This window comes from Triturus cristatus, chromosome 4_1 (assembly GCF_964204655.1).
Source record: "Triturus cristatus chromosome 4_1, aTriCri1.1, whole genome shotgun sequence".
Taxonomy (NCBI): Eukaryota; Metazoa; Chordata; class Amphibia; order Caudata; family Salamandridae; genus Triturus; species Triturus cristatus.
Window position 1 is genome coordinate 504,668,365 of NC_140585.1, and position 24,951 is coordinate 504,693,315.

A 24,951-nucleotide genomic window follows, 5' to 3' on the forward strand; every position below is an offset into this window, starting at 1 on the left:
TGTCACTGGGGGATGGTTTTGCAGCAGTCCTGTAATATCGGCCCCCAGTAACAAACGTGGGAGCAGTGCTTTTTACTAGCTTGCCCCCCCCACCCCTCTCCTCCCAGGGCTGGTCGAGCAGCAATCTGCCAGGGCTGGTTGCTGTTCCCAGTCTGGCTCTGCTTGGCTGGCGGTGTGCATGGATGGCGCTTGGCTGGCGGTGTGCATGCATGGATCTCCCAACATTTTCTTACCCAGAATCCCCCGCTAACCGCAAATTTACTTACAAAGTCACATTTCCCTCACATTTATGTGTGGGTAAGTTGTAGAATCACCTCGCGGGCACAAATTTCCTACCACCCAGCATTTCCCTTGGTCTCCTGAGAAAAATTATACCTCATTTGTGTGGGTGCCCAAACTTGCCTAAAAACGTATAAACAAACTGCCGGTTCGGATCGGCATTGGGCCCCCTGTATGCCCCCCCCACTGCCAATCTCTGCATATTCTTGGCCCTTCCATGTCATAGGCACTTGGCCCATCCTCACAAGTAAGGTATCATTTTTATCTGGAGACTGAGTGGTAGGATATTTGTGCCTGCTCGGTGCTCCTACAACTGACCCACAAAGATATTAGAGGAAAATGAGACTTTTTTTTGCTAAATGAGGTATGCAGCGGATTCTGGGAAGGAAAATGTTGGGGGATCAACGTAAGCCACACCTTCCTGGACTCCCACGGGTGTCTAGTTTTAAAACATGTCTGAGTGTTTTTAGGTTCCCCTTGATGTCTGCAAGCCCGGGACCAAAAACAACTTCTACTTGTAATAAGAAAGTTACATCTAAAAAGCATTCACTGGTGAGTTGTGCTATTTATTTTATTATTATATATGAAGTAGAAGGAATAAATTGCCACCTAACCAAGCACTCAGAACACAGGCAGCTACAACGTTACACTTTCACTTAAAAAATAAATTTCCTAAAGAACGCCATCAAATTCCTATTTAAAGTCACTATAAGAACAAACAAGAAAGCGCAGTTTGAATCATCTTTACATCTGAAGTAAAAGGAACTTTTTGTTGTTGTTGGATGCGAACAATGTGCAAAGTTATTGTACAGTCACTCAAAGTGAAGCCAATGGGTAAAGCAGGCATTGCCCATGCTGTATGCTGTGGTGACCTGAAACAATGTGAATGCCATTGAAGCCTGCTTACCGAAAGCCTCTCTGTGTATGTAATGTATATATCTTTTAAGGAAAACAATAGTCTTAATTTGTTAAGACAAAAGCTTTCTCAAAGGCGGGACCTAATAAATGCCAGCCAGAATGTATGGCTACAAATAACAGCTACAGAACAAGGCAATATGGGCTTAATTTCTCAACAATGATGAAATGCAATTTTGTATTGGTAAAAGTATTGGTTGATTCGGTTTAAAAAAAATAAAATAATAACTGTGGAACGTGACCGTTTTGAAGAGCTTCAGATAATTCATGCGACTTTTAGTGTAATATCAAAGTTGTGATTTAAAAGAAAGTTGTAATATCTTAACACGCCTGTAACCAAAACAAAAGAAACGATAATAGATGCTCCACTAAAGCTCAAAATAAAAGCATGTACTATATTTAAAAGAAGAATATGAAAACTTTTGCTTATAATTGATATAATTGAACTGTTTTTGGTTCATACTGCCACTCTAGAATATCACTTTGCTTTACATTTTATGAGATGCAGCTTTTCGTGTAACCGCTTGGATCCCTGAATTCTCTTTATGGGAAAACGGTAATGTACAGGCTCAGGGCCCAAAATAACTTGCTCATACAAGCGGGGTTACCTGCAAAAGGGACATTTTGCAGCAGAAGGGTGGTGATATTGTCTTTAAGTTGGAGCAGTTTAAGGTAGGAAACTTCAAAAACACAGACTTCCTTATTGTAAGAGAAAACATGTTAGCCTGCCTCTTCAACATGGAGAGGTAGCATATTGGGAGTATTCATGGTGCAAAGAGTATATGTTTTCAAACGTAAATGGTAGGCCCTTGCTTCGCTTGTGCGTTTTATATTCCCATCAGTGCTGCACCTTGTGCCACTGTTCTGCTTGGAGCTGTTGGAACCGTGAAATTCTCTGGCATTTATGGAAGCTGCACACAGTCTTGACTTGTCTCCCTTGCATGTAGCTGCTGCAGCCTGCCCTCTGAATGAGAGTGATGCCTTGACCAGAGCAAGAACACTTTAATTCCTGCGTTGGTGTACATTAAATATGGCCTAAAACACCCTGCCTGCCCACCTGCCCATGTACGGATCGTGACCCCATCCCCACATCCACACTTTTTTCCTTTTAGTTGGCATCTGTTTACCCCACTGATGCCACCCTTTAATAGTCCTCTTAAGTTGTAAAAAAACAACAAAAAAAACATTTCTGATGTATAATTTTTTTTTGATAAATAATTTTTTGATGTTGGTAAATTGAGAGAAGACACCAGCCAGTCATCACGACACCATGAAAATCCAGGAGTGCATATAAGCGTTTGCGCTACCCAGTTTACAGACACTAATAAAGGCAAAGCAACATGAATTTGGACGTTCCTCTTGTGACTAAACCATACCCCCCAACCATTTCCCCCAGACCCTACGTCTGATGTATAATTTTAACCACAATTTCCTTAGCATGTAAATATTCCCCAGATGTCGGTCTGAATCGGGAAATCTCAAAGCAGTACTTCTGCATGCCGGTAGGTGGCATGTTGTGGCTTTGCACCAACATCGTTTCACTCCAAAAAGTGACAAGCGAAGCAGCATGTAAGCTCAATGCATGGTGAAGCTGCATATAAGTGGTATTCAAAATCCCAGTGGGCACAGCACCAGGGGAATGAGTTGGACTGTATTCCTATTTCAGCAGAGGCTGCAAAAGATTAGTACTGACTTAACTGCAAGTGGGTCAGTGGTTCTGGGTTGCAGAGGCGATCTTGGAGAGCAGGAGATAAGAGACCTATGGAAGATCGACTCCACATCATTTTGTTGGAGTTTCAGGCAACTCGCTTGATGTTCAAGACCTTCCTTCCCACCTTCAGAGGAACGCTGGTTCAAGTGATCATGGACAAAATCACCGCCATGTGGTATTGCAGCAAGCAGGGCAGGATAGGGTCCTTTTTTCCGTGCAAGGAGGTTCTATGCCTCTGGAAGAAGAACTGCCAGGATTTTCACCTGTGGTTTAGCACTTGGTGGGATGTCTAAATGCCAGGATGAATATACTCGCACTCCTAGCGGACCACAAATGGCAGTTACACCTGGAGGGTGGAGCTCTTCATTTTCTCCTCTAGCTCACCGGTCTGTCACTGACATTTGTGTATTATCTGAATTGTATTTATAATCTCGGAGCAATTTTGTTAGTCAATGCTTTCACCCGTGTCCTTTGTATCCACGGTTGGATAATGTTTCCTATTGAGGTTCTCTCACAGATGTCCAGCAAGCGGCCAGTGTCCCAAACACAATCCAGAATCACTAGTATTTAAATGATTATATTGTGTGACAGATGGTAACCTACATCTGCTACATTGGTGGTAATTATTGCAAGTAGCACTTCACTCAAGGAAGTAATTTAAATCTGTTGGGTAGTTTTTGAAATAGTAATGTTTTAAGTGTCTGATGATCTGGACCTTGAACCTACCTCTATTTGCTGTCTTCATGGATCTAAAAAATACTCAAACCGGATTGGCTGATTTTCTCCTATTGGCCATTTCAGTTTTACAGATGTACAGACAGAGCTGTGAAACTAGAACAATTCGATTGGCAGGTTGCAACTTAGTAAAACATGTTGCTGCTGTTACCGAACACGGAGACTGTCTTCACGTCCTGAAAGGGGCCATAAGGAGGGCAGAATGAGCACACCCTGACCCCTAGAGCTCAGTGAGGAGTTCTTCCTAGATTTAATTCCTGAAAACAAATGTTGATTTTACCCCAGGGGTTGCAGATCATGTCTGATTTTGCTTTACCCAGCACGACCTGAGATCTGAAGACCATGGCTGGGGAATGCAAATTAAGCTCAAAAACTCATGTTCCGAAACCAGATACCCTGACACTCTGAAAATTCCAACATGGGTCCAAAAAGCTGTGCACCGTTTTTAGCTTCTGGTGCCCAATCATTGCTGAGCACTGCGAAAAGCCATCTGCAGCAGCGGGTTGCTGATGAAACGAGGTTGGGGAGTAGGGTAAGGCTGGGGGTCATGCGCAGTGGGGATTGAAAAGTAAGTGCATCTTAAAAAAACAATGACATTCACGGAGGAAAATGAAAGTTTATGGGTTGGTTATGGCTAAAACGTGACAAGCCACTACAATTCGTCAGTTATGGTTATCATCACATACCAACTTATGCTAGCTACCTTGCTCAAAATGCAAATTTGCCAATGGCACATAAATAAAAAGAGATATTAAAAAAAGTAACATGGTAGGTGGTATAAGTTATGGTGTGTTTTGCATGTGTTGATAACCATAACTGGCTTGTGTAGCAGGGTTTAGCTTTCAGCAAACTGGGCTTGGAGCCTGGCCAAGTGACCAATCCCCATTGCACATGGCTAATAGCAGTGTAGGCAGGGATTGGCTGTCTAGAGCAGGTTTGGGCATAGCGCCTGGTTCTTTGAGCAAACCTCACTGCTACCAACTAAAGGCTGTGGACATCAGTGGCTGGCTGCACAGCCTCTGACTCTTTCACTCACTCTACCTTAGTGTGACTCACAAAACAAACCGCATATGTTTACATTACAAAGTTAGAAAATGTTTTGGTTCCCTAGAAAAGTAAACCACAGCCATAATGATGTACAATCTCCTGAGCTGCAGGACTATGCAAAGCAGTGAGTTCAACTAACCATGTTATATACTCAAGCACTGTTTGACTGTGCAACAGTTCCACATTCCCACGCCATGAACCCAACCCTCCAAAAGCAGCCACACCCTCATAGACACTGCTTTTGGACACGCACATTCAACCTTTCATAGGGGATCAAATCAAGCCCACTGTTCATGGTCTTTGCCTGTGCGCAGCAGGTTTCACCTGCAGCTCTTGATCTACTGTTAGACCCAGTGCCCAATCGTGCCGTGGTGGACCATGCACAACTGTAAGCTGTGTGCATTGGTGGTTGGCTGCTGGGGCTAACTTTAGGCCAGGATCTGTCTTAAATGATTGGCCACCCCCACTGTGCATGACCTTCAGCCTTGCTCAGCAGGGGTTTGCACCTGTGCCCAACCCTCCGTAGGTAACTAATTCCTTCTGCTCATGGCCTCTGGCCGTGCTTAGCGGGGTTACTCTTCGCATGGATCATTGCTAAGCCCAGCCCCTCTAGCATACATCTGTGTTCCCTCCTTTTTTAAAAAAAAAATGTATGATCAAGTTAATTGGTATTTTGAGAACAAATCATAGAAAAAACAATGGCAGCACATTCAGACGCGGCAAAAAGGTGAGTTACATTTGAGAGAGAGACAATTGAGACACGCACAACAATGTGGAAATGAGTAAGGCACCTGCGGGTGACCATTCTTACACAGGACCTGTCCGTGCCCCTCAGGGCACCAAATTGAACCACTTGCATCATATTTTACCAAAGTGCTCTGGACGACCCCGGGCCTCGAAGTGGGGCTCCTCCTGTGTCCCGCACCAATCCACCCCGTCTCCATTTCCGCATAGTAGGTGGCGTAGGCTGAGACCAGAGCGCCGCTATGTCGCATTTTGCTACCGCAACAGCCGTTCCGAGGAAGCACTATCAGCCCGGGAACCGTCGAGGCCGTTGAACACTCCCAGGAGCAGGCGTACCGGGTCGTGGGCAACCTCCCAACCCAAGGCCTGCATGAGCTCCAGCTCCACCCCCGCCCAGAATGGTGCAAGAGCGGGGCATTGCCATTTCATGTGGTAGAAGTCTGCTGGGGCGTGGTTACAGTGCGCGCAGGACGGGGGCGGTCGCTTACGGGCGCTGTAGAGGCGTGCAGGGGTGAGGTATGCTGTATGGAGGTAGTAAAGTTGGACTAGGCGCAGCTTGGAGGAGGTCGTCAGTTTTGGGGGCCATAAGGGCATCCCTCCAATCCGCGTCCTCCATGGGACCCAGCAACCCCCCCCCCCCCCCCCCCCTCTGCCCAGGTTCCCCATCATCACTTGGGCTTCCATAGGGCTTTATTTGAGGAGGGATGTGGGAGATGGAATATGTGTTCGGAGGGCTTGGCGTAACTGTAAGTACTTGTAAAATTGGGAGGAGTGGAGGGAATGACTCTGCTGTAAGTCTGCAAAGGATCGAATGTGGTCCCCTACCCATACGTCCCCCAACAACGAAATCCCGATGAGGTCCCATTGGTGGAAATTCTCGAGTGACCAGACATCCTTCAGCCAAACCCCACTCCACAGAGGCGTCTGTCTGGTGAGTTTCCGATCACAGTTCGTGTGTCGCAAAGCAGAGCGCCAGGCCATAAGTACCGTTCGAGTGATGGAGGGAAGGGCCTGTGGCACGGGGGACCCATAAAGGAAGGCGTAGAGCTTTGTGAAATCCAATGACTGGAGTTCCATCCGGTACGCGGGGTCGGACCAGCCGCCCGCGAACCAGTCGTGGATCACGACAATCTTGACCTCCCGCCACCCCACAGGAACCGAGTAAGGGCACTGTCTACCTCTCGGAACCAACCCCCCGGGAGATGAATGGAGATATTTTGTAAAATATATAAAAAACAAGGGAGGACCATCATTTTAAAAAGAGCGCTCCTGCCGAGGGGATTGAGGGGGAGGGATTGCCTTTTCTTGAGATCCGCCTTGGCCTTAGTGACCAGGGGCGTGATGTTCAGGGCCCATTCTAGGTATAGAAGGAGGGTGACCCACACCCCCAAGTTTTTTGGTTTTTTTAGGGTTAAAAGAGTAATTTCAAAAGCAATATATCAATGTAATTTAACATGCCATGAGTGAAACCACATATGTGAGGTCATAAACAGTGCATGACTGGGGCATAAGTTATTGTAGTGTACCTAATCATAACTTGGAAACTTAAGTGACTCCTTGGTTTTGTTTACTAACGATAAGTAAACTTTGACTGTAGTTTTCTTCTGTGAATTTCTAACGTTAAAAACATTTTTAAATGCAGGTTAAGGTCTTACAACCTTAGCTTCATTTTAAACTTTGTTTTTTACTAGTGAAAATGTATAATATATGTCACACAATGGCAGATGCCACTGTGCAGTTATAATTAGGCCACAGTTTCCATAGGAAGAGCGTTTTTATTTTGCTAATAACTTTAGCACAGTTTCGTATCTTCCCCCCCCAAAAAAAATCAACATCCACCTCAGTTTTTTCCTTGAACCTTTTGGGGTGATCTTTGCAGAGGAGTAGGGGTCTCAAAATGCGTTTTCCTCATAGGAATTTCAAGAAGTGTTTTAGAAAAAAAAAACAGGTGAACAGCATTGCCCCAAATAGAAAGCTAGATCTTTACTCTGAAAGCATGCTTTTTATTGTCTTGCTTGACGGTGCAGCTGTCGCCAGGCAATTATTTGAAAATTACCAGGATAGGGGCTTTGGCTCCGCCCACTTGTTGGGAGCCAAGAGTACATGTTTTGACTGGAAAGAAGTTGTGTTCTTTTCCCCAAAAATGCTTGTCCTCCACAAAGCTGTGATGATTTTGTTATCCTGCTTCCTGAGATTGAACTTCAAGGGGCACATGCAAGACATTGTAATGCTATTAAAGTGTTTTAGATAATTAGATAATTTATATTTTTTTTCTCTGGCCGCGCAGATGGGAGGAGGGCAGTCATTAACCTATAAAGATTTTTAGGTCTGGCTTAACAGTGCAACCATCACCGGACTTTTTAACCTACTCCAAATGTATCCTTCAGACCTTTGCCTCCACACAAATACCTATCCATCCCTATGCTATCTACTTGTAATGTTTCACATTACCATACAGCATTCTTCTAAAGCCAGCATTGCAATGCTTTTTATGATTTGATGGAAATCTGTAAATCCATTTTTGAGAAATTAAGGTTCATAAGTTAGTGATATCTGGATGGTTGGTCACACAGAACTACTGTGGTACTCCAGCAGCACCAGAAAAAGAAAAGAAAATAGAGATCTGATTGGTTGGGAGGGTTTTTCTCCCCTTTTAGGTACTGTGGTACCGACCGGTCCTGTGGTACTGAGGAATCTGATTGGCTTGCCACAACAGCCCTAGAAATAATTAACTATAACTTGTCCCCTAAAGTAACTGTTACTTGCTCTCCCAGTGATGTTATCAATTATGTCATAGAACATGTCATAAGTGATGTAATTTCTGAGGTACTTAGCAGTGCATGGGGAGGATAAGAGTTATAGTTGCTTTAGGACACGAATTCTAGTTACTTGGGATAACTGGAATTGTTGAATTTTAGTAGTTTTGTTCGCTTAAAATAGTATGTTTCAGCTGACATTTTCATCCAACTATGTCACTTCAACCTTTGTTTGTATTCAGTGAATTTCTATGCTTTTTTAAAAAACATAAAGTAAGATGTCCATTGCATGTGTGGTATGGGTTTGGGTGCAGGGCCGGGCCTGCAGCCAGGCCCTCTGCTTAACCCCTACAGAGGTTCACATGGCTGGTTATTACCGGTAAATATCAAAGGTGTCATTTTAAGTATGCAAGGCCTACGCGCTTTGTCAAAGGCTCAAAATAACTAAATAAAAGTGGTCATGCTTATGAGCTTTATCAAGGGGTCAGCACATCAACATGTATATAATGCAGACCAATTGGCTTATAAATGTAATTATTATAATTTATTCTAAATATATTCAAATGTATTTTTCTTATATTAACACATTGCAATTTTAATAATAGTAATTCTTAGTTATTTTTAATTATGCATTTTTTTTTTAGAAAACATCTTAAAGCATGCTTAAGTCTTTTTTTTTTTTTTAGCTCCTTTCAGGCCACATAGTGCAGCCATAGAACCAACCATGAGTGGGCCCTGTACTCGAGCAGAAGTGCTTACAGCTTGCGCTCAGGTTGATTCTTTAAAAAAAAAATGGTAATCTCTCCCTGCAGCTCCCTCACAACATCAAAAAATGGTTGCCTGTTTTTCCTGCCTCTTCTAGGGGCACCGCCAGGAAGAAAGCCCTAGGGCATTATGGAGCACCTCCCTGCTAGAGCAGTGAATAATAATTAAGCGGCCACTCCTTGATTATTCTTTATTTGGCTATGTTTTGTAATTTTTTTGGGAACCTGGTGCCCACCCGGGACAACCACATCTGGCCTGCAGTGGAAGCCGCAGGCACCCGCGGCCCTTGACCGCTCCCCACCAGCACCTCAGGAGTCGGCATTTAAAAAAAAGCGTTTGCCCTGCTGCCCCAGCACTCACATCTGGTTAAATCTTTGGAGGCTGCAGGGGGAGCTCCAATGCCCCAGTGGCCTCTGTCCGCTCCCCAGCCAGCACCAACTTTGTTCCTACCCAGGCAGGAGCTGCATTTTTCCTGCTCCTGCGTGGAGGAGGAGTGAGTGGGGGAGGGGGGGTCTAATTTGTGTTGCCTGCCTGGACGAGTGTCCTGAGGGGCTTATTGTCAAAGGGCAGGTTGCCGCCCAATTGTTTTTAAATTTTAATTCTGAGCCGCTGTACCGGGTTTGTTACTTATTTTAAGGACAGGGGACTGAGGCCTAAAATAGCTGCCTCACATCATTGGTGAGGTAGTGGCAGCCAATGAGATCATGTCTTTCATCTGTTAAAGCCTCGGATCCTCCGCAGCGTGACATATGCATACATTTTGAACCTTCCTTTATCAAAAATTACTGAACGGATTTACACTGAATCACAAAAAGCACACTTTATGGACCAATATTTCGGTCAAATGTGGTGTAATTCTCTTCAGCTGTTTTGGCTATAGCTGTGTCTAACTTTCCAATGGAATATTGCATGAGGAAACCCTGTATTGGGACCTCCCTTTTTTCGGTCCCCCCTCTTGAGCTTTCACTGATATTGCATGTAAGATTTTTGGGAAAAGTTTTGTGAAAGTCCATTTCCTGTGGGAACACAGTCCTAACTAGAACTACTCAGTGGAGACAGTTGACAACACCATATACGCTCACTGTAGGCAAACTGCTGTGAAAATGTGAGTATTATTTCTCGAAAGCAAGATGAGTTGCTTTCATGAATTGGTGCTCACATTTGTACTGCAGTTTGCCTCCGTGAGCGGCTGTGGTGGTGTTGATTTGATTTGGATATGTGACTGGCGTAAGCAGTGCTACAGGAAGTGAAGCAAAACCGTTCCCACCTGAGCATCTTTGCTTTGTATTGTATGTGGTGTAAGAATAACACCTGATGCAGGGAGCAGAATCCTATGATTTAGAATGAGCTGATGGAGGAGCACTACCAAAAAATACCATTGAGAGAAGCAGAAACAGTTAAAGTTGAAAACAGCTATTTGCCACAATAGCTGAAAGAAAACAAAAAATGAGAAACCGCAAAGCACTTAATCCCCCCAAAAAACAAAAACACAAAAAGGTTACTTTGAGAATCCTTAACAAAAATTTAAAAAGTCCTTGTCTCTGCAAGCAGCTAGGCCCTCCAACACGCACAGAGTGGGTTGACTGCAGGAACAAGAGATAAGCAAGGCCCTTGGACTTGTGCGGTGTTGGTCTGTTGTCCACAGCAAGTTGCTCATAAAAAACCATCTATGGCAAAGGGTTCGCCTCCTACAACGGATTGGACTCGAAGCTTAGGAAAAGGCCAGGCAGGTCCTGTTGCCAACCAACCGAACTGCTCACGGTTCAGAACACCACTTTGCTAAATGCACAGGGAAAAAAATCTGACTACCAAGAGCAAAATATGGCGGGTAGCATGAGTTGTGGTGTGTATTGCATGCTATAGCTCTCCACTTTCAGTGGTTTTCCTAGTTTGTTTGCTGACCCATGAATAACCTTTAATTGATGATTATTTATGGTACGCTAGGTTAAAAAAAAAAAAAAAAAATCTTTTTATTAACTAGGAAAAACCCAGATGCTTCAGAAAACATTATAATATACATAGTGTGAGGTTTGGCGGGTGTAGATACAAAATATTCCCACAATTCAACCCTCCCCATAACCCGCCCGCCCAACCAATCTGTCTCAGGGTACAATCATGCAATTTAAACCCCAACATGCCTAAGGTCCGATATTAGACTGGGAGCTGTTTGGTTCTGTAGCCCACCCAGGCTCCACCCAGGCTCCCCTTATCTTCTCTCATTTATGTGGGCACCCCCTACTCTGATATACTGTCTGCTCAGCCCGCAGGATTCCACCATTGGGACTGCACTGGCGCCCCATGCACGGGCAATGTTGCATTTTGCCACCACTCCTGCCAGAGCAAGCAATGTCGTTACCCATTTAGGCCATACTATTTTTCGCCTGTCACCCCCAGGATATGCCATCTCACTTCTAGCGGGACCTACTCCCCCACTACTGATGTCATCACTCTGGCCACGCCCGCCCAGAAAGCTTGAGTCTTGGGGCAGGCCCACAGTATGTGAAAAAAGTTCCTGTCTTACCACAGCCCCTAATACACTGCATGGAGGTACAGTGTCCCATATGGGACAGTGCAGTCCTCAAGGCGGACCTGTGTAGAATGCGCAGCTTGCGCGTACCGCTATCTCTCTGGGGCTCTGCAGGGCTTCTTTCCAGTCATCATCTTCGAGGAGATCCTCATCCGATTCCCATGCTGCCCGCAGGGGCTCAAGACAGTCAGGTGTATTGTTGATTTAGCTTTTTGTAGGTGAGGGATATTGCCTTATCTATCATTGGGCCAAGGAGGAGTCTGTCTTCAAGTGGTGTATAACCCGGTATGGAGTCCCCTTACTTCAGATGATTGTGAAGTGCGTGTCGCAACTGTAGGTATCGGAAGTGTTCATTACCCATGTGACCTCTGCCTGAAGACCATCAAAGGTAATCATTTTTCCTTTAATCCAAACTTCCCCAGGAGATCAATGCTTATGCTACTCAACCTATGGAAACCCTTCAGATGCCTCACCTCTCTTAGAAAGTCTCCGTCCCAGAGTAGCGTTTGTTCAGTGAGTCTGGCCTCCCAGCCGATCATTTTGGTCGCCTTCTGCCATCCTGTAACAGCTGTCTGAGTGTGGATCGTAAGGAACGGGTTGCCCCTCCTCCCCCGTAGAGAGCAGATAGGTAGCTGCCCGCTCCCATAGCAAAGCGATCAACCCGGTAGGCAGGCTCCTCAGTCGGCAAAAAGACCCACCTGTTAATGTTGACAAGTTGAGCTGCCCAAAAATATTTTCTGATGTCGAATACCGCCAATCCCCCTTCATAAACCCCCATCTGCAATTTCTTTAGAGCAATCTAGGGCATCTCCCCTCCCCCCCCCCCCCCCCACCACCACCACCACCACCACCACCACCACCACCACCCCCTCCACCTCCACCTCCTCCCCGCGCAATATTCGTCGTTCAGACTCAACCGCGCGGAAGAAAGCTTCCAGAATCTGGAACGGGGGTATTTTGTATGGCGTAGAGGAAGCGTGGGAGGGCCATCATTTTAAACAAGACCGCCCTTCCCATCAGGGAGACCGGTAAACGCCGCCAATGGGCCACATCCCCTTTCAACCTGTCCAGCTGCGAATGTACATTTGACTGCATGAACCCCTCCTCCGTTTTGGTGATCCAGATGCCCAAGTATTTAAAGAAATCCTTGTGAACCAGCTCTTTACAGGCTGACGTCCGGACAGGGGGTTCCTCTGCGAGAGTGCATACCAGGGATTTATCCCACTTTATGCGATAACCTGAGTATTGGCCAAAGGACCAAATGATATGGATAAGCCTGTGAAAGGCCTGCCTAGGTCTATGGGCATACAGCAGTATAACATCCACATAGAGGGAGAAACGTTCTTCTCACCCCCTCCCACATCAATGCCTCTCTCCAGCGGATCCCCTCTCACCCATGAGGCCAGCGGCTCAAGTGCAAGCGCAAAGAGAACCGGCGAGAGCGGGCAGCCCTGCCGCGTACCCCTACGCAGCTGGAAAACTCTGGATACCGTTCCGTTAACCCTGACGAGCGCCAGCGGGGCTGCGTATAGCTGTTCAATCCAGGTGCAGAAGCCCGGACCAAATCCAAGCTTAGCGAGTACTGCAAACAAATATGGCCACTCGATACTATCGAAAGCCATATGGGCATCAAGTGATAGGAGTGCCCCCTGATCGTCCGGTCGCTGCTGCACCAGATACATTGCCCTATATAAACAACTGAGATTTAGTCTAGTGTTTCTATGAGGCATAAATCCTGACTGGTCTGGGTGAATCAGAGACTGTTTCACAGGAGATAGTCTGTTTGCGAGCACCTTAGCCAATACCTTGCCCGTTCTTGGGGGTTACGACAATAGTAGCTGTCCTCAGTCCAGCAGTAATTGCCCCTCCACCCTCGCCTCGTGGAACATACGGAGTATGTAGGGCGCCAGGTACCCTGCCACACATTTGTACAGTTCCGCCGGGAAACCGTTCGGGCCTGCTGCTTTCTCGGACTGAAGGTCCCGTATGGCACCCTCAATTTCTTCTGTAGAGAAGTCCGCGTCAACCGCCTCTCGGTCCTCCACACTGAACATTGGTAAAACTATATCCTTTAAAAATTCCGTGCAATCCTCCACCCCCCTATCTGTCTGGGTCTGATAAATCCCTTCATAATATTGGGCGAACGCCTCTGCTATGACTGCGCCCATCCCCTTCACCGTACTGTCAGAGGTCTGTATCTCAGAGACCCAGTTGCGACCTCTTTCCCTTCTCTCCAGCCATGCAATAAGTTTATTCGCTTTATCGCCTAGGTCGTATATGCGTCTTTGAGTAGCGATAGCATGCGTACGAGCTGTGTTTTCCTCTTGATCTCTGAGCTCTATATGTTTGGGTCGAAGTGTGTGTAGACGGCCTACATTGCCCCCCCTGTGCTGTTCCTAGCGCAGATTCAAGAGCTGTAATCTCGTGCTCCAAACTGTCGCATTGCACCCTCTTTTCTTTGTGTCTAGCCCCAGCAGTCGCTTGCACAAAGTCCCTGGCCACTGTTTTATAAGCCTCCCACAATATACAGTCTGATTGCACAGATCCCAAGTTTTCTGTAAAATATTGCTCCGTATGTTCCTCAAACTGCTCCCTAAACCTAAATAAATAGGAATCTAAGCACGGCAGTAGAGTTCAGTCCCTAACCGGGACCCGCAGAAGCACCTCCACCCGGGAATGGTCTGAAATTCCCCAGGCCCTGTGACAGCCCACCTGGAAGAGTCCAACTGAGGTAGTTGTGTGAAGATGTAGTCCAAACGAGACCCACTACCGTGCGCCGCAGAGATGTGAGTGTATTATCTAGCAGCGGGATTATGTAACCTCCACAGGCCTTCAATCTCCATAGCAGTTGCGAAAACCTTCAGTGGCCGCACCCCCCAACCCTGTGGGAGCTCGCATGGTCTAGTTCAGGCGATAACGTCTCGTTCATGTACCCTCCCAGAATGAGAGTACCCACTGGCATGTCCAATAATAATTTGCTGAGCTCTGGGAAGGTCACCCCATGCATTCTTGGAGGGATATACACTGAGCATATGTTAGGGGTGTGCCCCTCCCACATTCCCGACAATGCAACATAGCATCCCAAATGATCACACCACTTGCGAGATACCACTAGTGGCACCGAGTTCTTAAGCAGTATCGCTGTTGCCCCTCCCAGAACCAGTTGTGAACCCAGCATGTGTTAGAAGCGTATACCCAAACCGGTTCAGCGCTAGGTAGTTATTTCCCTTCAGGTGCGTCTCCTGCAGGAGTACTATGTCCAGGGAATGTCGACTGAGATATTGCAACACCATGGTCCTTTTAATTTTATCCCCCAGACCATTCACATTCCACGATAACACCTTTAGTTTTTTAGTGTGTTACGAGGCCATCCGAGAGGGACATGTGACAAGAATCCACCAAACTTCAGCCCTCCCCAACCCCACCGCACCCACCTTCTATGTATTGGCATGGATCCTACTGTCCTAAGACCCAGGTCACTTCGAATGGCATTGGTATTCTGATGCAAACATAATAGAACTATGCAAAAGAAGACCTCATGAACTATATCCCCCCTCCCTGCTACCCTGCTTTGTAGGCCTAAAACTACCCACATCCCCAACTAGCAGAGCGCCTGTCACCCAGTAAACACTCAAAAATTGAAGGGGCTGCTGAGGGTCGCCACCCTAAGTCCCCGTAAGGCCGCCACCCAGCCTGAGTCCAGTAATGTTCAGTTGCAGAACACCCCCGCATTTCCCGGAGCCACCTCACATAAGGATTGCAAAGACCCACTAACTAGACATGACTATATACGTTACGTGAGTCCGCTGCAAGTTCCACAACCCACCAGTCTGAGTCACAAGTATTATTTTCCAAGCGTCTCTGAGGACGCTGGACTCGACGATCGTGACCGCTGCGATCGTTTCTCTAGCCTGTCCAACCCCCCGGGTCCACTGGAAGATCCGGATAGACTATCGCGAGTGTCTCTCCAGCCATCCTCTCTGTCCTGATTATTCCGCTGTGATCGCCCCTCATCCAGGCATGCTTGCACATCCGCGGGGGCCCTGAAGAACCAAGATCTACCCTTGTCAATAACTTTTAGTTTTTCCGGTAGAACATCATTTATTTTATACCCGTTCCCTTAGGGCACGCTTCATTCCATCAAAGGTGCGGCGCTCCTGCTGCACCTTCAAAGTGAAATCTGGGAAAAATTTAACGTTGTGTTCTCTCATAAGGGAGGTCGCCGTGGAAGCAAGCAGCCTGCAGGATCGCGTCCCGGTCCCTATAGTTCAGGATCCGTGCAATAATTGTCCTGGGGGGAGCAACCGGTTTCGGCGGAGGGACTGTCGCTCTGGGCCCTTTCCACGGTAAAGAAGGTGGAAAGTCATTTAGGTTTGAGATGGTTCAATATTAGATCCTCCAGAAAAAGGTCCATGCCAGGACCCTCCACCCCCTACAGGACACGGTATGTTGTTCCGACAGGCCCTACCTTCCTGGTCCTCCAGCTTCAGGGCCACCTGTTTGTGTTGATGGACTAATTGCTGAACCCGTTCTTCCAATGTACGTGTGGTGGATTGCAGTTCTGTTCTGTTAGTTTCTGCCGTAGTAACCCTCTTCGAGGTCTTGGACATATCAGCACAGATCAAGTTCATTTCAATCGAAACTGTATTGATCTTGGTTTCCAGTGTCGTTCCAAGAACTTGAATGGCCGTCATTATAGAGCTTAAAGATGGTTCAGGTGCCTCCTCCTGGCCCCCAACGACCCTCTCATCCGTGGACGGCTGCTTCAGAACCGCATACTTGTCCAATTTGTTGGATTGTACTTGCGAGGCTCCTTTAGGCTTCATCGTGCACCAGACTGGGCCACAGTGAAGACGAGGAATAATGGACACCCAGTGCTCACCCGAGTTTTGCTATCGCTCCAACTGGACCCAGTCGCTAGATCTTATCGTCGACGGTAGCCACCCGACCAAGACGGGGTGCCCAGCACGGCCACAGGCACCCCTGCAGGGTACCACATCCATAATAGTCCACTCTAATGAGGATATACGCCCAAGCCCAGCGCCAGAGTTATTTGTGAGGCGGAGCCCCTTCCTTCCCACTGGAGACGGCAACGCACTGTAAAGCGGGTATGGTGAGGCCCCCTGCATCCCATCTGCCACTAAGCAAGAACCCCACCCCCTCCAAGCACCTGCAAACGTTGTGTGGGGTGCTACCCTTCTTGAGTCTCAGGGGGGGCAGTACAACCTCAAGCCCCGCACCCACCGTGGACTTATCCGACGTAGGTGCCTCCGAATTGCCCCCGTAGAATTAGCTGAAGAGAGAGGCCCCCAGCCCTTGACTGTAAATACGGCTGTCAGACGGATACACCGCCTCACCAGCCACGATCCCCTGTACCCTGACCCAGAAGCAAAGGTAGATGATTAGGAGAGCCACAGATGACGCCACACTCACTGTCACTCAAGTGGGCCTTACTTCACGGCAGCGAAGGATTCAAAGGATCATGCGGGGGGCTCCACCGCCCCGCCCGCTCAGGTCCGATGCATGGAGGTCACCAATTTGCGTCCTGCAATCACCTGCCCACTATACCACTGCCGCCCAGTGCCACTGTTCACATGGGGGGGGCGAGGGAGGCAGCGTCATGCAGGATCTCACTTCCCCTTGCGGGCCCCGGCAGGCTAATGGCGCAGCAACTGCACTGGCCCCTCACTTCACGGGCACAGGATGGGGGCTTGTCTCTTTTATGACCCCCAGTATCTCCAATGCAAGCGATCTGCAGGGGAGGGGACCCCGCTGCCGCCCGTCCAAGTCCGAAACAATGAGCCGTTGGGCACGGCCCCGCAGCCGCACAGCAATACTGCCGGCACCGCCCGCCGCCTCAATTCTTACCGGACGGGTCCTGCGGTACGGTACAGGATCTTTGGGGCCAGATGCAAGCGCCCCCAGGCCACAGACATCGGTGTCTCGAACTCGCGGCTCGGGGTGATCCGACGTCTGGATACGTCATACGCGAGCACCGCCCAGTCGCTCCGGAGGCTTCCACGTTCGTTGGCCTCACCAGCTCGCCTTCGCCTTTCTCTGCCGGTGCGAGTCGTGGCTCCCGTTTCCGGACACCAAACGAGAGCGCTTGGCGTCCCACTGCTCCACAGGTACTTGTAGCACTGCAACAACAGGATTTAAGCCGGATATCGCGGGCCTTTGGCGCGGCCCCAGCGAAGTTCTCACTTTACGCTGCTAGCTTGGCAGATGCCCGGCCACGCCCTGGTATGCTATATAGTTAAGCTTTATAAACTGTTAAAAATTCCAATAAATAACAGTTTACATTAGCAAAACAAATAACTGTAAAAACGTATTATTACAAAAATAACTAAAACAATTGAAGTTGATTTTTATTACTTAGGAGGCAGGATGTAATGCTGTATAGGTTTTTAGAAATAATTGTACTTGGGCAATATACAGTGGGAACAAATGGGTTGAGCAGGCAGGTTACTCTAGATTCCCAGCCTGATAATGGGGGAATAATTCAGGCATGTAAATCCATGAAAGATAGTAATGCTTAAATTGTTGTTACAGGTTTCTTGTTGCCAGATTCTCTTTCAAACCCATTGCAATGTCAGTGATTTGTTGATTCAGCAGAGTTAAATGAATGTGTACGTGCTCAAGTTTCCCAGGTTCGTGAATAATTCGTTCAGCAGTCCATGATTTTTCTTTGCATTGTTGGACACGCAGTCCTGATTAAATGATAGGATAAAATGAACTATAAAACCAAACATTAACAAGCATTTGCAATGCAGTAGGTCTCGCATTTACTTGAGTTTGAGCTATTGGCATTGTAAATGACAATGCCTTTTATTTATGTTTTGGTTTTTAAAACTGATAAATAAAAAGCATTGTCATTTACAATGCCAATAGCTTAAACTAGCGTAAATGCGAGACCTATTGCATTGCAAATGCTTGTTCTCTTCTGCACACACAAAACATCAATCCTCATAGTGATGGCCAGGGACAGCTTTAGCGCTGGTGAGGCACAATTGGGTTGCAGCTGAAGGCAGTGTGAGTTTCTCTCAGTGGGGCAGTATGGTGTTAAGTGGGGGAGAGGATGTGGCACTCTGCCGATGACAGAAACTGCAAGGCTCTGAGACAAATCGCTTGTGATAGCACTTTTAAGCATATTTGGGACATTCTGCAAATGGCAAAGTTTTCAGATGAATGTATAGTGTTGACCAATAACAACTGAGTGCATGTTTGCATTGTCAATTTAAATAAATGTGGAAAAATACTAGCTGTAGCGTCGTCTTTTGCTTGTGGCAAAAATAAATGTGGATAAATACAGAAAAAATGTCCAAAAAATAAATATTGATAAATACAGACGGACATGGCAAATAAATAAATACCTTAAAACCGGGAGCCCTAATTATAATGATTCATGTGCAAAGCAGTGGAGGTTCAACTGTAAAAAAGACAAAACCTAATTTACCGTTGCATTAACATTTAGCATTTATGAAGAACTAGATTGCATATGAACGAGTCAATACAGTTGACGCTGCTTAGTTCATCTTGTGTTGTTTCCGTCATTTTGTTAAAGTTATTTTTGCATTTCCTAGGGTTATGTTTATAAACTCAGAGGAGGCTCCTCTTGCTACATCATTGTGGTGACACTATTCAGGGGCTCACAGAGAAGGGCCAGGATGGCTGGATCTATGACAGATTATTCGAATAATCGCTATGGCTTTTTTTGTATTTAATTCCTTGTCTGTGAAATTACTATATGTGGATCCTGTGAAAGTCTGGCACAAATCTCGACACCCTGGATTGCCCTTTAACACCTGCCCTCAAGAATTCTAAAGTTTCAACAACTACATGTTAGGATGACATTCTTAAAACAAAAAACGTAATGCAGAATGACAAGGGGAATGTGGGCACGTAGCATCCTCCATAAGTCACCTGCAAACAGTGAGATAAAAAACGTGCATTAAAGGCAAGCCTTTCCTGTCTCCTGACCTTGCTGTAACCTAAGGAACAGGGGCTAGTAGAAAAAATTAGTATACTGAATATTGAAACTCCAACACCAAGTAAAACCCGACTCTCTAAACCAGAGGGTATCGACTTCCACACCTGGTCATGCCTTAGCCGTTTATGTTCACGCATAGGTTTGAAAGTGAGGCTGGATTTGATTTGGGGGAATCCGGGCCTAGGAATTATTGATGTGTCAGAGAACAGGCAAATGGGCCGTACCTAGGCTGATCAATTAGGGAGGGGCATCGAAACTGAGCAGAGTGGAACATGAGAAGGTAGTGTGTTAGAGCAAATCCAAAAGTGTGTTGAAAGACATAAATGAGACACGCATAGGGCTGTGAAGTGGCTTAGTATAGACATGTGAAATTACTGGGGATTTGTGGCTGTGCTGAGATCAGCAGAAGGGATGAGGTGATAGCTTGAAAGAATACAAATCTTATCTATCACAAATGATGAACAAGTCCCTGCATGGTGTGTACACCTGCGATGTGCACATGGAATTTACACTTTCCTGCGCTGGGCTTTGAACAATAACTAAAACATCGATTACAGGGACAACAGCGATGAAAAACACACAATACTCCCAAGGGATGGGATCGGTGGTACAGGGGCAGAGAGAATCGTGTCGATGGGCAGAGAGGAGGCAGTGAAAAAGGCGGAGACCAGTGGCAAGGGCTGAAGAGCCCGGTGCTATGAGAAGCACCAGGACCTAAACACAGCAAGGAATGTAGAGAGGGGCAAGGAATATCATAACATAATGTCGTGTGACAACAGTAGGGGCAGGCCTATGCCATATTTTTCCACTTGTTGAGAGATGTGTGGACTGCTTGAAATATTCTATTTTCAAGATGGAGACGTATGTTTTTCGAGTAATTTTAAGTCTGATTCTGTCCACCCGGAGAAAGGGGTTCGGTTGGGACCTGTAAGGTTGGGTTTTTAGGGGGGTCTGAACACACAGAGGGGCTGTTTCTCACGGACCCTTGTGGTGGCGCGGATCTCATGAGAGGCGACCGGGTTTAGGGCGGAGAGTTAACTTCACCTACCTCTTTTGCACAGGCTTTTTCCACTTCATCGCATATATTCCTCCAGAGGGCAACATGGTGGACTCCGCGGAAGCAATGTTTCCTCAGCCAGCCTTCAAGCCCCGGCCTGATATCCACTGAAGCCACGAGGAGGTCCGGGCACTCCCAGGGACCCTGGGACGCTCCATGCCAGGGGCTGAGGGTGGTGATTAGTGAACGCGCATTCCACCGGATATCTTTTGAAATCAATCCAGTTTAAAGAAAACTGTGGGTCGGTAGCAGTCAGAACAGAAATCCTATTAAAACGAGTGGTGCGCGCGCGCGCCACAGCGAGACGGGCCTTCAATTATCGCGCCCGTGTCTGGGCACGATAATTGAAACCACATGGCCTATTTGTGTCTATTACGCGCACCAAGCGCGTAATAGACACCAATAGGCCGTGGGCGTAGCTATGCACGCGCTTCGGGCCAATTGCGTGCAGTCTTTTAGAAGAAGACACATGCAAAGGCCAATGGGGGAGATGAAAAGGAATCGCACACGGTTCCAGGGTCGATTTCTGAACCCCGGACAAAAGGACTCTCGCTTGCGCGAGCACTGCTGCGCAGTGCAACGCAGGTCGCGAGACTTTAAAACAAAAACTGAAACAGTTAAGGTAGACCTGGCCGGATCTAGGAAACATGAGAGCCCTGAAGTGGGGGCACAGATTTATTGGGGAAATTATAAGTGTTGGAGGCACAGAAGGACCCGTTGCACAAAGTGTATCTTTTTTTAGTTGTTCTTAGAAGTAGTTAGTGTTGCTAATGACGCAAGTTTCCTGTGACATGGTAATGGAAATAAAGAGTACAGCAGTGAATTTTCAGTCTTTTCAGTATCTGGTGAAAGTCGGTACTAGTAAGTTAATATTTTTTTGTTTATTGCAGACTCATTGCGAGGCAGCTTGCCAAAATTCATGCAATTCATGCCCACAACGGTTGGATTCCAAAGTCCAATTTATGGTTGAAGATGGGTAAATATTTTTCACTTGTGCCAACGAAATTTGAAGATGAAGCCATAAACAAAAGGTAATTTGTGCTTCTGCCTATGATTGAAAATGTTATTTATGTTTCTCGTCTTTCCCTTGCACATGGTTAAAATTGAAATACAAGCACTATCTTAAACTTAATCATGGTATCGTCATTGTTATTCCCAAATTACCTGCAGGTTACGAATTCTGCAGCGCTTGTTTTTTCAAAGAAATGTCGTTTTGTTTCACCAAAAATACAGGTATTAAGTGCTTTATAAACATATCCAGAGTTAAAGAATGTCTTGCTATGTTTGGATACCAAGATGGCCATTTGACCTTTTTAAATATTCAAATCCAATGTCGTCATCCACTGTACATGGGAAGCCCTCGGGAAATTACTTCTAAAGGTACCTCTCTAAAAGAGGTTCAACTCTTATCTTGATCATCAAAGTAAACCTTGTGGTCCTGTGATTCGCGACCTTAGTGTTTCGTATGTTGCCTCTTAAGCAGCGCTCAGCTGATTTGTTTTTGTTTGAAACATTCTATTGTACACTTGAATACTTGAATTGACTTGATTTGTAGAAGCGGAGAATACAGTCAATTGTTTTAGTCATTTGCTTGACTACTCTGTGTCTTCAAATAGATGTACAGTGTACAGTGTTCTCTCGACTTAACTTTGCCTCTTCTCCGTAAAACCCAATTTCACTAAATGAATTCTAATATTAAATAGGCAGTATTACATCCCGAAGGAAGGCTTTACAAATGTATTACAGTTGAAATACCAAGTAGATTAGTTTTATGATTCAACCTGATTACATCTTGGACGTAATCATAAACGTCTGACGTGTGTGGTGGGTGCAGAGAACATATATAATATAAATGACTATTTAATTATTATGTTCTCATCCATTGTTCGCATTTGTTAAAAATATTTTTATGTGTTCTTCATATTGTGGCCGTAGACAACTGTTGATGATGATGATTGTCAGGCGAGAAATTTTGTAATTTGACTAAGGTTGAATAGAACTGGCATGTATGTACTGCCAGATCAGGGTACAGATAGCAAACTCGACTGGGGTGCATACTCTACTCTCAAAGAACCATCCTTTCAGGGATTTCTGTGGTCTATCTTGTTGCCTTTCATAACATCACAAATAGTCGTGACAAAGCTTCTCTCTTGACATGTTATCAGGTTGATACCTGTTCCTCAAGTACAGACGTAGATTGCAGACTCAGTCCTCTAATTTCTCTAAGTGTAGTGTGCCCCTTCCACCACCGCGCTGTGAGGAAAAATAGGGGTTTCTCTTTCCTGTGTTTGCACTGTTATATGAACATTGTAAAACACACCTCTTCCATGTGAGTCTCTAAGCCATCTGTGTTGTTATCTTGGTCCTAAACTTTGTCTGGTTTTGACCCTATTTGGATTGGCTGACTAATTATTCCCCCATCCATCACATGGTTTGATTTAACTGCAGGTCCTCTCTGCTTGAGTTCTGAATAAACTTGGAAGTGAAAAGTTACAAATAGCAGCATTTGTAGTCTGCCTGGAAGATTAATTTTGCTGTAATTGTAAGGGTTTGGGACTATGTTTGCACCACAATTGTTGCAATCTAATTTGGGTGGTTGTAACTGATAATTGCATTTGTCACGGGAAGCATGCATGACTAAATGATTGCCGCAGTCTCACTATTCTAAGATGGACGCTGTGCCAGACTATAAAATGGTTGCAGCATGGAACTATGCCCTGATGCATGTCAAGACATCCATTCTTACACTGTTTCGATATCAGTTTAGGGGTGTGGTCTTCTCTTCCTTCCTCCCCTACTTGCCTCCTCAACTTCAGGTCACACCCTTTAACCTGAGGGCAGGCAGAACTCCACATGGGCAGTCGCATCTATCAGGGTGGTTAGTAAACGTAGCCCACAGTATTCACTGTGGACCAGGCCTAGACCAGCTTGCCTTCCCGCTGCTCAAAGATCAAGCACTACTCTGCTGAACACTAAGGCAACCCTTCTTTGTCTTTGCAGCCCAGTGGATCAAGGTGATCACCTAAATGGACATCAGGCTGCTGCTCATTTAATTTGATACAGTCCAGCCATCTTTCTTCTTACTTTTTTGATTATCTAGGGTAGTCGGGGAAACTCCTAGTCTCATCAGGCAGCATTGCAAGGCCATTTGCAGCAGTGGGCATTTATGTTTCGGTGTTAACATGTTACCCAACAGTATTGCTGAGATGTATGGGTTGTGGGGGTCTGGACCCTTAACGATGAATAGACATGCTTCCTAGTACAATGGCATGTAGAAACATATGTTCGAGGCATATGAGCTGCAGATTGTACACTTAGCATAGATCGCCATCTGGTGTTGGGCCCGGATGTTTGCAGTTTGTTTTTGTTCTTTGGACAGTCTTTGGAAGTCACGAGTTCGGTGACTCCTCCTTCGGTCCGTACTGCGCATGGGCTTCGGCTCCATCCTCAGATTGTTTTTTTCCGCCATCGGGCTCGGATGTGATACTTCGTGCTCCGGCTTCGAACTTCTACGGTTCCAGCCGCGACGGAAAATCCTCGTTTCTTCGAGTCTCTTCATCATCATCTTCATCCCTCGAAGCGGCACTTTTCTCCATCCCGTACATCGACACCGGCCTTCGGGCCCTCCTCGACTCCTGTCCCAGCCGATGGAAAGGACTCCGTTCAAAAAGTGCCCAAAATGTGGGTCTAAATTTCCCCACACCGACCTCCCATCAGGTGTGTAACCTTTGCCTCTCTCCAGAACACGAGGCTAGAGACTGCCCCGCCTGTAAGTCTTTTCGATCAAAAAAGACCATCCGGGATCGAAGAGCTCGACGCACCATGGCGCACTCATCGTCCGCAGCTCCACCGGATATCTTCGGAGACGACGCCGAAGCTTCGGGGCAACTACACACCGAGCAGGAGGACGACGTCGTCAGCGCTTCCGAAGCCGACGACTCCGACGTGGAGGACATCACACCGGCGCAGCGGGTCGTGAGTACTGTACCCCCTCCCACCCCCACCCCCAAAACCAAAGAGACTCCGGTTACACCCTCGCCTGCAGGCCTGGGCAAAACCAAGCACACAGCTTCTATCACCCCACCTTCGGGCCCGGTGTCGAAGCCTCAAAAGTCTCACGGCAGCTCGGGCTCGAGCCAGCCGACGCCTGGTGCCGAAAAACACCATCCGGCACCGAAGAAAGTGATACCCAGCTCGACTCCGAAGCCACCGGTGCCGAAGCCTGGACTCTCGGTGCCGACAAAGCACAAACACAAATCTGTCGGCACCGACGCTCCGGCGCCGAAAACTCCTTCGACGCCGAAAAAACCGGAGGTTCCAAAAAAGCATGGCGCACAGAAACCATCGAAACCCTCGGCTCCGAAAACATCCGAAAACATCGGCGCCAGCGGACGATTCGGCGCCACTGGATCTCTTTACACCAGA

General features: G+C 46.7%; 1 protein-coding gene across 1 annotated transcript in view; it reads left to right on the forward strand.

The window, feature by feature from the left end:
- The window catches only part of ETNK1 (ethanolamine kinase 1), a 220,226-nt gene that overhangs the window by 63,915 nt on the left and 131,360 nt on the right, over window positions 1-24,951 (forward strand). Inside the window, exon 3 of the mRNA XM_085652750.1 lies at window positions 21,417-21,557. Within this exon, the coding sequence (XP_085508876.1) occupies window positions 21,417-21,557 (141 nt within the window). The remainder of the gene's footprint in view (window positions 1-21,416; window positions 21,558-24,951) is intronic.